This window comes from Eupeodes corollae, chromosome 1 (genome assembly GCF_945859685.1).
Source record: "Eupeodes corollae chromosome 1, idEupCoro1.1, whole genome shotgun sequence".
Classification (NCBI taxonomy): Eukaryota; Metazoa; Arthropoda; class Insecta; order Diptera; family Syrphidae; genus Eupeodes; species Eupeodes corollae.
The window spans coordinates 268,649,504-268,664,379 of record NC_079147.1 but is presented as its reverse complement, the minus strand read 5'-3'; the positions used below and the strand labels follow the sequence as shown (position 1 = coordinate 268,664,379).

Sequence of the window (14,876 nt, the reverse complement as noted above, 5' to 3'; positions counted from 1 at the left end):
TATATGGGGGTTTTACTCGTAATTCTGACGAAAAATTCGTTTCGTTTCATATAAAATAATCCGTTTTTGTTTGTCTTTTTAGAAGACAAAGAGTAGAAGTAAGAAAATTAGTATTGACAACAAATGAAATGTAGATTAAGTTACATTTAACAAAAAACAAAAATAAATATTAAATAATGGAAAAATAGGACATGTCTCTAAAAAGAATTTCTCCACATCATTTCATTCCAAGGTACAAAGAAAAAAGTAATTTTCATCTTGATTTTAAAAATAAATACACTATTTTTTCAAACTTGTTATAAGAGTAAGTATAAAAATAACCCCTTATCGAAATAAGTTAAAATTGTAACTCAAAATGAAGTGAAATTAAATCGAAATCTAAATTGAAAATCGAGTAAAATTGTTTCTGTAATTCGATCGATTTCATACTTCAAATACTTTTCGAAAACACTTTAAGTGAAATTTCCAGATGCAGATTTGCGGTTTTGTCTTGAAAGTTTTTGGAAGAACGTTTTTTTATTCGAAACGGTTTAATAAAAAAGACATTTTGTGTGTTAAAAAAATTTAAATGCATTTGTCCCTTCCCTTATAAGCAGAATCTACAACTTCTCACGAATAAAATGTATTATATAAAAAAGAGTAAAGTTTTATTTACTTTTAGTGAATCTACAACTGTTTTTAAACAATTTCCTCATTTCGATTTCAAATCACACCAACTGAATATGGTCCAAATCAAATCACTTGAAAATTGCAAAAATCAAAATGTAGAACACGTAAATTCACTTCGTTTTAAGTTCGAACGAAATGATATCAATGTTTGCTAAAAGTTAATTTCAGAACTCCAATTTTTATTTTGTATAGATTTCAATTTCATTTCGAGGAAAAATGAAATGTAGAACCTAAATGCATGTACACTTTAAAAAAAAAATGTATAGCTTTTAAGCCATTTTCAAAAAGATCCCCTCTCATCCCTCCAAAATGTTCTGCTCCTGTTCAAAATGCGATGAGCTTTAAGGGAGTGTTAAAGAGATACTTAAATAATACGCTTTACAAAAATCAACTTTGCCAGAATTTTTTAATCTTATTGTCCCTCACGGTATTTTGATGCTATTTTAAAAACATCTTGAGCAATATAGTAGAGCAATTTAAAATTTTTGAAAACTCCTTTTTTTACTTCCCATAGGATGTTTTTGTAATCGGTCCGATTTGTTGACGTTTCAAGGGTCCTAGAATCTAAATCAAGGATTTTTTAGAGAGATGTGTGTGCTCGTCCGCGTACGTCCGTACGTTCGTGATACCATTTTTAGGCGACCATTTCTCAAGAACGATAAGAGATATCGGCTTGGGAAAAATTTTCTTTTACAGATAAAAACATCGAAAGATGTAGAAAGGACTTCTAGAAAATTGAGTGGGTGTTTTTTTAAGGACATTTTGGTTGACTAGAAATATTTTAGGAGCCTTTAACGCTAGCAACTTTAAGTTTAAAAGTAAGACGAAGTAAGTATAATATTGGAAAAAAAATATTTGAAACCTCGAATGTTATTTCTGAAAACTAACGAAGTCTGGATTTGATAATAAATATGCACAGAAGCATTGAATAATTGCAATGACAGAAGTTAAGGATACTGGCGGAAGCACTCTGATTTGGGTCCGTTTTTTAACATATCTTAAGTTTTTTAATGAGATATCTACTTATGCGGTAAACTTAAAACAAAATTAAAGAAAGGCACTCCCATGGTATTCATTATTAAGACTACTCCAATTTGGTTGGTTGGTATGATGATAAGTAGATTAAGCACTCTTCTCAAATATCTAGATAACTCTAAAAAAATTTTTAAATTCATTAACTCTATCTTTCAAAAACCTTCTAGGTCCTTAAGAAGTAGTAAATTAATCTTCTGGCATTATAATTCAATACTGATTTCTGCCATATGACCGCCAAAGCTGGCTAACATTTTTTTTATTGTACAAGTTTTTTTTGACTCCCAATAAACGAGTGGTTTTTATTATTTTGACCATACCTGTTAGGTGTTCAACTGGAAGATTGATGGAATATTAGTAAAAACTCCGTCCGTAAAGTTAATCTAGGAAATGAAATCCGTTTAGAATTTAAAACATTGATAAGAATTGGCATTTCAAGAAAGTTAAGCAAATAACCAAGGCAAATTTATTGAAACATTCAGGTCCGTAAAGTTGGAAACACACAATCGAATTTCGAAATTCTAAGTATGGGGATTTAAAGCTCTTTTTATGCTAATATAAACCCAACTTGGTTAAAAAATCCTTGCCCTCAAACTTGTGTTCCCAGCTTGACGTCAAGCTAGAAACTTTCTAAACCAAACAATATTTTAAAAATCTAATGATGGGGTAATTAAGGGCTCTTTTTATGCTAGTGAAGTGCTCTTATCCTGGTTTGGTTCAAAAATCCCTTTAACCTAAAAATGTATTTCAAAAGTTAAAACATTTTTTTATGGCATAACCCTGACGAACTTTGAACAATTTTTAAATTTGAAACTCAAAATAAAATTTCTGCGAAATATTCATTCCAATCGAATCAAAAAATAGGACTGATATTGAAATGGTTAGCCTTTCCTTGTTCTTTCCTTCAATTCAGCACATCTCGTACTATATCTGCGACTGTGCACTTGCCATTTAATTAAAGAAAATACATTTTTCACTTCAAAATGAAAACAATACATTTTAAGATAGTTTTTCTTTTAATTTCATTTTCATTCTTCAATTATTTACAATTACTTAAACATACAACAAATTTTAAATTCTATAAAATATACAATAATTGTTATGCCTATTACTTAACTGAAATAAACCTAAAATAATAGTAAATTTATACTGTACATACATACAGATTTATTTGATACCTATTAATAGTTCTATTTAATATTAAAAACAAAAATTATCACACATCGAGTTCTACTCTAATGAACAAGCAAACTTCAATACTCAATCTCTCCTATGCTTTGACTGTGAGCTTTTTATTACTCCTGAATCGATCACTTCGATTTACCCAAAACCAATTTTTCTCATTGAAATAATCTTCGATTTCGTCCAAAGTCCTTCCTTTGGTTTCTGGTTGCAGAAGGAATGTGAAAATTGCTGCCAAGAAACTAGCAATAGCAAACATTAGAAACACTCCACGTGTCTTCACTGCTTCTTTTATGACTGGGAACGCTTTGGCCAAACAAAACAGTGCTACATTACAGCACGCAAACATTGTACCAGCTGTACGACCTCGAATTTTGGCAGGAAACAATTCTCCAACCATGATTCCGGGCATGACCATCAACGGAGTATTGAATGCAATGTAACACGTCAAACAGGTAATAGCAACATAGACGTCAAGTTGAGAGTTTGGTTGGCCTTGACGGTAGTACATAAATAAGCTGAGGCCCAAGCAACTCAAACCTGATCCCAATGCTGAGATGATGGTAATAAGTCTTCGGCGCACAACCAATAAAATGAAGCATATCATCAGCGTGCATAGGCAACGTACAATACTGGTGAGAATAGCTGCTGACTTGGGTTCAATACTGTTCCCGAACTCCGAAATGATATCGATGGCATAGAAAACAACCAAAAAAGTCCCGGAAAACATTTGAAGAATCGAAAATACTATGACAATGAATAGAGGCTTGTAGGCAGCACGTTGACAACAGAGACGGAAAATGTTCTCATTCGTCTTGGTTGTGACTTTCTCCTGATCCAGACGTTCGTGGATTGTAGTTAATTCTGATTGAGCAGTAGATTCGTTGTGTCGTAGGAATTTCAAAGCTTTGAAGGCTTTCTCCGAACGATTGTTGCGCACCAACCATGATGGTGTTTCGGGGATAAGAAAAAGCGCTACTGCAGCTAGAACTGGCAGAACAATCGACAACCACGCTACTAAACGCCATTCAAGACTTGAACCAAGAATATAGACGAGTAGAATTCCGTTGGTGTAGGAAAATGCTGGTGCTCCAATTAGAAGAGATCTGAGGTTGGGTTCAGCTGTTTCAGCAATGTAAATCTGAAAGAGAAAACAAAAGAAGATTTAAATTAGACTTGCATTGTTTAAGATATGTTTATTAATAAACTTTAAAGACAAATAGTGTCTATTTAAGGTACGAGTATATCTAAAAGATCTTTGGTAATACATTTTTACATTTTCAATAAGTTGTTGAAACATGTATTTTCCTTCAAATTCTAAGTTTTCTTATCTTGATCAGAGGTTAAATCTGAGAGCTCTTATCAAACTCTAATCAAAGCGGACTCGACTTGCTATGAGCTTAAAAAATATATGTAGACAGCTTCAGACGACATAAAGGACTTGAAAGTAAGGAAAGTCTATAGAATGGGCAGATTCAGACGTTTCTATCACCTGATTGGCCAGCTGCCAAAAAATTACCTTCCAATTAAGGTAACTTTAATGGAAAGTTGACTGGAAAGCAAGTCAAGAAAATTCTCCCTAACTATCAAGTCAAATCAACTTACATATGTCAAAATGACAATTGATCATGTTTTTCATTCAACCGAAAGCTGAACTTTATTTCTGTATGGTTTATTTATTTTCTGCACACCTTCATTTAATGCTTTCTCTAAAAAACTTCCTTGTAAATTTGGAAAAGAAATAAGTAATATTTCTTTACACTACAAAATACAAATTGTTGTGGTCTCGTAGTTTGTCTGAGGAGTGTTCTGTGGGCAATAATATTTTTGGTAGTTTTTGTACTATAATCTTGAAGTAGAGATTTGTGAAGTAAAGTTTTGAATTTAAAATTTATGACACTTAAAGAACTAACTAGTTGCCTTGGTCAATATTTTCGTTCAAAGAATGAAGTTGACTGCAAATGAAGCCCCTTATGTTGTCCGAACCTGCCCAATTTGATTCACCAGCTATCAAAAATGTACTCCCAATTAAAGCAACTTTATCGGAAAGTTGACAGGAAGTATAGTCAAGAAAAATCTCTCTAAATATCAAGTCAAATCCACTTATGTATGTCAAAATGACAGCTGTCGAATAAACTAAAAGCTTAACTTAATGGCTGCGTTCAATCTCATACAGATAGGGTATCCGGATACATTATTTTCTTTAGTGTTTTACGTGTAAAATAATAGCTGATCAAAAACAGCTGAGATGTCAAAAAAGGAATCCACAGGTATCCAAGAATTTCTGGGGTATGTAGGTATCTGACAGAACAGCTGATTCAACACATCGTTGAATTTCACTAAACTTGAAAATTGATTTCAGCTGTTTGTATTTGAGGATGTTGTGTACATAATAGACAATGAAGAAGCTATTTTCCTCCGAATTTAAGAAGGTAATTATCATCTACTTTTTTTAAATTCAAAATTGACTTATTTTGTTCTCGTTTTGTAAATGGCTAATTTGGAATCAATCAATCAATTCATCATCTTCCGACGAATCAGTTGAATTATCTATTAAATGTTTTATCTTACAACAATTTTGACTTCGAAGATTAAATGTTTCTCTGCTTTTTGTGAACAGGTGAAAGTTGTTTTTATTTTTTGACAGCTATCCAACACGAGATTGAACGCAGCCAATTACTTTGTTAAGCACTATTCACATGAGTACCAGAGAAGATTCGACTTCATCTGCGTTACGTTGGGCCTGCTTCGAGGTTGCTTTGAATAACAACTGCAAAATGACATCTCTAAAATGGCACTTCTGTCATTAGCAGCTGTTATTTTTTCTCAAAATAAAAAAAAATATGAAAAAATTAAATTTATCGCGGAAGTAGCTTACACAGCCTATAATAACCAATGAGAATTCCTCCAAAACAGATGTATTTTGTTTGTTGACTTTTTTACACATGTGGAGCTGTCAGACAAAGCAAATGTTCAACAAATATGAACTAGAGGTTTTGTTTGGAGTCACATTACGTTCTTTCCTTACGATTGTCAAATGAAACGTTAGGTCGAAGCTTCATTGTGATAGCATGCATTGAATTCCTATGGCTGAACTAGTAAAAGTCAGGCGAAGCCGAAGCTGTATCGTGTTTGTGTTTCAGAAATCAATTATCTGAACATTTGCTTTGTCTGACAGCTCAACAGCTGTAAAATAATGTCAACAGACAAAATATTTGCTCCTTGGAAGAATAAAATAATAATAGAAAGTCATTAAAAGCAACATCGAAGCAGGCCCACCGAACTGAAGGTAGAGATTTGTGTAGTTAAGTTTCGAGAAAGATATGGTTGACACTTGAAAAACTAAAAAGTTGCCCGATTCAAAATATGCACATATATGTATGTACGATAAAAAAAAGAGTTGACTGCAAATAAATATACTTAAGCCTAAGCTTAAGCCTGCCCAACGCTTTTTGGTTTTGGCATAGTTGAAAAATGTCAAAATATGACTACATCAAAAATGATAGCTGTGCGAATAGCGGGTTTTTCAAAATGAAACCTCTTTTTAAAAAATATATAAAGCTGGCCCATAATGCCTACTGTAAATATATCGAATACAATGGAAATTAATTTCTCAAAATTCCAACTTTTCCGCTCCTATGCCAGATAGTAAATTGAATATGATAAAAGTTTAATAAAAGCCTCTTAAAAAGCCATCAATCCTATCCTATTTTCTTCAAGTTCAAGTCCAACTAAGATCCGTTTCCGTCTGAATGTTTAATTTTGTCACATAAACACAACACACAGCACCTACGACACACGCCTTACTACCGCATAGAGCTGGATAGTTGACGTCTTTACAAAATAGGCACGTAAAATGTATTTCTTAATACGCAGACAAAAAAGAAAAAGAAACGTTGTAAATCTTACGGATTAAATCACTTTCTTGGTCAACTTTGAATTACAACGCCATTGACCGTGATCTATCTATCTATCCGTAACGTTTAAGTGAACGCATTAAATCCCCGTGCACCCTCACCAAACTAACTTACTTACTAGCTGCTCAATTGAAAATAACAATCGCACGTACTACAATCGTATGCGGTTCCTGGATTCAATTAAATGAACGAGTTTTTAGTCAGTTCGGTTTCTAAATAAAAGTCTCAAGGTGCCTTGAACTGTAGAGAATCATCTTTGACTAGTTCAAGGCTGTTTGTTTGGAAATACCTTAATTGATTTAGCTTCAAACGGTGCGCCATACAATACTCGCCTGGCTGTCTCGCTGGTGCCGTGCATCACTGCAGGAACTCTCGAATAATAAAGATCACACCCGCCTTATAATCAAATTATAAACACGATTATCCATGACTTTGTGTCAAAAACGTTACAAATCGTTTAACTGGTGGATGTGTCCGCGTTCATCATCTCTGTCAAGGCCGTCGTGCTTGGGTATGCACAAAACATAAATTTCGACCTTGCCCCTACATCTTGAACTCGGCAATTTGTGCGATCGAAGTATGTATGTATGTAGTTATGTGACGATATACGACACGTCGACGTGTTATTTTTGCGCCGACTTATGTATATCGTCAAGGGATGTCGGGGGTGGTTTTATCAACTTGTTGTGACTGATGTAGTCTAATGCCGGTTTATCATGAAGCGTTTGTTTTTATTAGAGGCGCGCGCGTTATATGTATCTTGAGCGTAAATAAACGGTTTACCGCCAATTTAATCTGCCGGAAGATAATTTACGAGCGAATTGACCGTGACACAGTTTCACTCTCCGTCAACGACTACGAGCAACGGTACGGCGGCAAATTATTACGTCTTCGATGTTTTTTGTCTGTTTTTATTTTTACGTGACACACGTCGTCATGGTCGTGGACCGTATACAGGCTTGAGAATGAGTTTTGGTTTGGACAGAATTATAAATCCCAGAGAGGGGGGTTAAAAAAGTAAATTTTGGAACATGGGTCAGTGTAACATTGGCCTTTGATTCAATTAACTCTCTCTCGCTTTAGATTGAGTTTATTTTGCAAACGAAAAAATAGAAGATTTCAGAACACCATAGGTCAGTGATCAGTGAAACGGTGGCCTTTACTCCAATTAACTTGAATTGTGAGAACATTTTATTCGGGGGATAATTTTCTAGAACGTCACGTATTATACATAGTAAAGACCGACCATAGGTTTGAAATGTATTCAGAAATTATTACTCACTTCACTTGGAGGACGTTTGTTGACCGCGCGCGCCACAGCAGAATAAAGTTGAAAGAAAAATATCAAGGTGATAATAAATTAATGATATTTGTTCATCCCTTATAAAATGAACATATTTGAAGAAAATTGAATTAGTGGATTTGGGCTTTGAGATATTAAGTAAGGCCTTTTTTAAAAATAAATTAGCAAAGCTGGCTTATTCAGTTTGGGATAAAGTATAAGAATTTTGTATCGGTTTTGTGCCATAAATAAACTTAAATACCTTCATTTTCCTTAAACAATTTAATATAAGATCGCTAAGTCTTCATTTTTGTATTCAATTCAAATCGTTAACAGTTAGTTTTGAAGGTTATTTAAAAAAAATATTGTTTTAAAAAAGCACAGACATTTTGTTTTTAAAACTATAAGCCAATCTCAGATCATTAAACAAATTTTAATCTTCGATACATATAACTTTTTTTTCTGCAACAATTTGAGATTTGTTTGGTTTATAGAGGTTATCAATGAAAATATCTAAACAGTCATGATCACAACCCTAACTACATTTCCCTTCCACTAGGTTCTTTTTTTTACTTAAAACAAATATGTCACGTCAAAATGGGCAGATTTAGACAACATAATGGACTTCATTTGTAGTCAACTGTATTATTCGAACGTACATTTTGCATCTATCATTTTGACATAAATAGACTTGCCTTGATAGTAAGGGACATTGGGCAGGTTCAGACGACATAAAAGACTTGAAAGTTAGGCAAGTTTCTAGTATCTAATTGGCGAGCTGCCAAAAAATTAGCTTCCAAATAAGACAACTTTAATGAAAAGCTGACTAGAAAGTTAGTCAAGAAAAATCTCCCTAACTATCAAGTCAAGTCACTTCTATCAAAATGACAGTTGATAATGTTTTTCATTCAACTGAAAGCTGAACTTTATTACTTTATGATTTATTTATTTTCTGCACAACTTTATTTGATGCTTTTTATAAAAGGGTTCCTTTTCAATTTGGAAAAGAAATAGCCAATATTGCTTTACAATACAAAATACAAATCGTGGTGGACTTGTAGCTTGCCTGAAGAGTGTTTTTAATGCAGTAATATTGTTGCTACTTTTAGTACTATGAACTTATTGTAGTAGATATGCGAAGTAAAGTTCTGAATTTGAAATTCATGACGCTTGAAAAACTAACTTGTTGCTTGGTCAACATTTAAGTCCCTCATGTTAGCTGAACCTGCCCATTTTTCTTGGCTTACGGTCAACTTTCCAATCAAATTGCCTTAATTTGAAGGTTATTTACTAGAAACTTTACTTACTTCCAAGTCACTTATATCGTCTGAATCTGCCCAATAGTTCGTATTAAAATAGTCCAATTTCCAATTAAACGGAATGTTGTTTAATTTTAATTAATTTGGTTAATATTAAGAATTTGAATAATACATTTTTATTAGTTATAATTTGTCTTGAATATTTTTTATAGAATATGTCTTGACGAAAAGTCCAAAATTTATATTTTCCAAATAAATGGAAGGGTAAATCTTTGTTCCATAAATTGATATTTATTCATTTGAATTTTAAAATCTAATAATTCTATATTCAATCAAATGTTTGTTTTCCTATTTTTGGTTGCATTATAATTTAGGGCTAAGTTTTTGCTATAATTAGTGTTTATTATTAAACAAGTTATATTTTATAATATTAAGTGTTTGGTGATACCAAAACGAAGTTTTTCTTTCAATTTATTTTTATTTTTTGTTAATGATGGAAATTAAAACATTTTGAAACGGACCATTTTTCATTCGGAACAATATCGTTTCACTAACGGCGGTCTATTTCAACGGTAGATGCTTTCAAAGACTGGAAACTCTTAGAGCGTAAATTAGCAAGGAGACTTGACAGGAGTAAGAAGGTTGTAAGTAATGATACCACACAAAATATGGAAAAAACAAACAAAAATACAAGGAAAAAACAGGAACATCTTGAGAATTTTACTCTACAGACTGCTTCAATGAGGTCATTCAGCTGAGTATCAGCCAGAATGACAACAGTTAAAGGGTAAAATAAGAAAGAAATATTATCCAGATAAGGAAACTATAAAATAAACCTTTTTTGAGGCAAGTGCACAAGGAGCATCGGATGACTTTTGCAATGAGAGCATGTTACATTGAATGCAAACGCGTTGCCTTTGTGAAAAACAAATTAACCTTGAGAAAGAATGAGCTTATTTTGCAAAGACATCATAGCCGTGCATCATCTTTACAACGTGTGGGGAGCTATAACCTATTTATAGCACAGTCGACTTTTAGTTTTTGTGCACAAAGAGAAGGAACAACTAGAAATGTTTGATAGAACGGTCATTTACAAAAATTGAAAGCTATTTTGGACCTCTGCCTCGGATTTTCCAAAAAGACAATGGTCGCATTCACAAAGCTAGTGGCTACGTTGTCATAACTCAACTAGCTTTGTGAATGCAAAACAACACTACAACGCTAGTCAATCTGGAACTGTCATTTATTATTGACAACTGCAAATATATAAAATAAGAAACATTTTTGATTTGTTAACTTTAAATTATCTTTGGTGTTATTAAATTCAATAAAATCAAATTTAAGACACATTTTTAATGATTTATATTAGTATTTAAATACTGAACGGAGCAGCTGATTGTAAAACGTCAAAATCATTCTCCACTAACTTTGTAGCCAACATTTTTACAATACGTCGAAGGGGAAATTTCAAATACTTTTGTAGTTAGATTAAGCCAATCATAATCCCTTGACTTCTTAGCCACTAGCTTTGTGAATGCGACCAATGCCGCTTGTTTCTAACTTATCCTTTTATTTAAATGTCTAATGGTGGAATATGCATGTATTCACAGGTTGTAAACGTTTCCGGGTACCAATCTTCCATCAACTATAAAAAGCAAAAATCGATTCCAAAATTGGTCACCCTCCTCATCATAGTGGTTGGCAGTATATAAACTCAAAGATTACAAAAAAGATGATACACATTTTTTAATGAACGCTTTAACCGACCTGTCAAAAAAATCCAGTGAGTGTTTTCAACTATTAACGCCAATGATACTTATTACTTATAACTTGCCCCTTAAACCAAAACAATCAAGAATGACATAATATATAAGTCGATTTAGAACTCGTTTTGCAAACGTTTTTAAACTTTGATCAATTACTCTAATTTTTTAAGTTCCATTAGCTAGGTCACAATCTACATCTTAAGTACATATGTAGGTACATATTATGTATGTTTACATGATTGACGGGTGACGTAAGTATATTTGTTTTTCTCGATTGCGATTCGAGCCCTGTTGGTGTGGAATAGTCTAAGATGATAGTTGATTGTCCATTTGTTGATAGTCGTTTTGACTATTGATCTCTCTCTATCTTTCTCTATACACATGATACAAACAACTATTGTCAAAATGTTGAGCGCTTTATCGAAAAATAGTATTTTTAGCGCGAACGGACTCTGATCACACGCTCACACTTCATTTTGAAAAAGTCACAAAAAACATCGATTGCGCGACATAGAAAATTTTTACTGATTTTTAACAGAGTATCAAAGACATTAGACATGTCTCGGTGACTGAAGGTACTTGAAAGTAAAGCAAGTTCTTGGTATCTGACTGGCCAGCTGCCAAAAAATTGCCTTCAAATTAAGTCAACAAAAAATCTCCCTAACTATCAAGTCAATTCCACTTATGTCAAAATAACAGCTAATCACAATTCTTCATTCAACTGAAAGCTGAACTTTATTACCTGCGTGATTTATTTATTGTCTGTAAAATTCTATCTGATGTTTTATGTTAAAGGGTTTCTTGTCAAATTGGTAAAGGAATAAGTATGTAATATTTCTTTAAAATACAACTTACAAATCGAAAGGGAATTTTAGCTTGCCTGAGTAGTGATTTCTAGACAAGGTAGAGGTTAGTGAAGTAAAATTTCGAGTTTGAAGTTTATGACAAATTAACTAATTGCCTTGGTCAAAATTAACGTTCAAAAGGGCAATTAAATGCAAAAATGAATTCTCTTCTGTTGTCTGAATGCGCCCATTGATTGAACAGTGAATTACCTTGAAATTGCCATTCATAATTAAAAAATGTACACATATTAAAATAAGGTGGACATTATTAATTTTCTGATAATAATAAGTGAAAGTGGATAAGTTTAGCGTTATTATAGATGAGATCCCCATTGTATTCTTAGTAATTTATTTTGTACTAGCTTTTTTTTTGGATAGTAGTATGAAAAAACCTGAGCTGTACTTTTTTTGTACGTATGTTTGAATTGTGAGATGGGATTATATGATGAATCACATACAAACGTATTATAACGAATGCCGTAACTATTTACATTTTAGTTTTACTTACAGCATTGGAAGCAGAGGGTTTTAAGGTGATTGCCTATGCTGACGACGTTGCGATATCCGTATCTGGGAAGCACCCCGAAGTTCTCTCGGAACTCCTACAAAATGCCCTAAACAGGCTCATTAAATCGGCTAAGCAATGTGGATTGGACGTCAACAAACACAAAACATAATTAATACTCTTTTCGAGAAGATATAAAATTCCTCAGATTAGCCCACCCAAAATTAGAGGAATACCATTAAGCTTTTCCGATCAAGCTAAACATTTGGGCCTCATTTTAGACAAAAAACTAAATTGGAAGGCAAATATTGATGAAAGAGTCAAAAAGGCTACTGTAGCGCTTTTTACTTGTAAGAAGGCCATAGGATCAAAATGGGGCTTCTCCCCAAAAATAACCCACTGGCTATACACTTCGGTAATCAGGCCGATACTCATTTATTGAGCCATCGTATGGTGGACTGCACTGGACAAGATGGTAAATCTAAATAAGCTCATCAAAGTCCAGCGGTCAGCAGGTACTCGTATGTGCATCACAGGAGCACTTCGCTCAACACCAACCGCAGCACTTGGAAGTGCTTTTAAACCTAACACCACTTCACATCTTCTCTAAAAAGGTGGCTGCCAACTCATGTGTAAGGCTTTGAGCCACCTCTCAATGGACCAGTAACAATACTGGATATACTACTATTGTAGACTATTTCAGATCTATCCCAGATCGCTTAGACTATACCACCCTAAAAATGGTATTTGGTTAAAGATTCCATGTGTCCATCCCTTCAAGATCCTCCTGGGAAGAAGAGGGACCCCTGGAAGACGATGCGGTACACTTCTATACTGACGGTTCAAAGACCGATCACGGAGTTGGAAGTGGTATCTTTTCAGAACAACTGAATCTCAGTCTATCTTATAGACTTCCCAATCAATGTAGTGTATTCCAGGCAGAAGTAATGGCGATTAAAGAAGCACTATCCTATCCTGGCTCAAAGAAAACGTTATATCTTGTAAGGATATACGAATCTTCTCAGACAGCCAAGCCGCTCTTAAATCTCTCGCGTCTGTCTCCACAAACTCTCAAACAGTCCACGATTGTCGATCATCTCTGAATGAGATGACGGAACAGTTTAACATTCACCTCATTTGGGTGCCAGGCCACAGAGACATTCCGGGAAATTGCAAAGCCGATGAGCTCGCCAAAAACGGAACACTTCTGCCTTATGTTAGACAAAAACATAACATGGGAACACCACTTGCTACATGCAAATATCTTCTCAAGCGATATGCTCTAGAAACAACAAATGCTAGATGGTCACAAAGTACCACCTGCCTAGCAACCAAGCAAATATGGCCAAGTATTGACCTAAAACGGTCAAAAAGCTTGATATCACTGAGCAGACAAAGTATAAGCTCTACAATTGAAGTAATAACGGGACACTGCCTCATAGGAAGACATGCTCTGAGGCTAGGGGTCTACACAAATGACTTCTGTAGAAGCGGCATGGACGAGGAGGAAGAGGAAGCGGTCCAACACATTCTATGTACATATGTACTTGTCCAGCACTCTCCATTAGAAGGAATAACTTTCTCGATAATCCCTTCTTCGATAACACCAGTAAACTGGCAACGATTGACACAAAACGTCTCTTTAACTTTATTAATAGTACAAAATGGTTTGTTTAAGTTCATTACTCTCCCATGGGTAACCTCAAAACTAATGTCTATTTCCTTAAATTCAAGAACCAAACATTATTCTCCCTACAATTTTTAATTTTTGTTGATTTTTAATTCCAAAAGGTTCAACTCCAATCTACAAGTTAGCAAAATGAAGATTATAGAAATAATAGAAATCTGGGAATTGTGTCAGTATAAAAAACACCTAAAAAGAAAGACAATTTTTCAAAATGAAATTAAGGAAACTTCCTCATTTTCTGAAGTATAGAATATATCATTTTTTTTTGGAAAAATCTACTTTCCAACACAATTTCTAACATTTCTGCGTGAAATGCACCAAAAACTCTCTTTAATATGGCATGTTTGGAATTCTGTTGGAGTCTTGGAATACTTTCATATGTGTGGTGTCGTCTTAATTGAATAGTTAGACCATATCTTGCTTTACATTAGTGTTCCAAAATGATCTAATAACTTACAATGTTGGAAAAAATAATAGAAACAAGCTTCGTGTTCATTCTCTTCTAACATAAAAATGTATTTGTAGAGAGTATGAAAATAAAAACTCCCCAGATAGATTTTTAAAGGTCGGTAAACCTGGACACACCACAATCGAATTTCGAAATTCTAATGATGGGGTGTTTTAGGGCTCTTTAGTGCTTTAATCCCGAATTGGTTCAAAAACCCCTTGCCCCTCAAACTTGTGGTGTTCCCAACTTGAAGTCAAGCTAATGATGAGGGAATTTAGTGCTCT

The 14,876-nt window shown here is 33.8% G+C and overlaps 1 protein-coding gene across 1 annotated transcript in view; it reads right to left on the bottom strand.

Annotated features, from left to right (window-relative positions):
• Window positions 1-2,706: 2,706 nt before the first annotated feature.
• The window catches only part of LOC129940650 (facilitated trehalose transporter Tret1-2 homolog), a 42,756-nt gene continuing 30,586 nt past the window's right edge, over window positions 2,707-14,876 (bottom strand). The window contains exon 5 of the mRNA XM_056049040.1: window positions 2,707-4,024. Within this exon, the coding sequence (XP_055905015.1) occupies window positions 2,972-4,024 (1,053 nt within the window). The 3' untranslated portion in view covers window positions 2,707-2,971. The remainder of the gene's footprint in view (window positions 4,025-14,876) is intronic.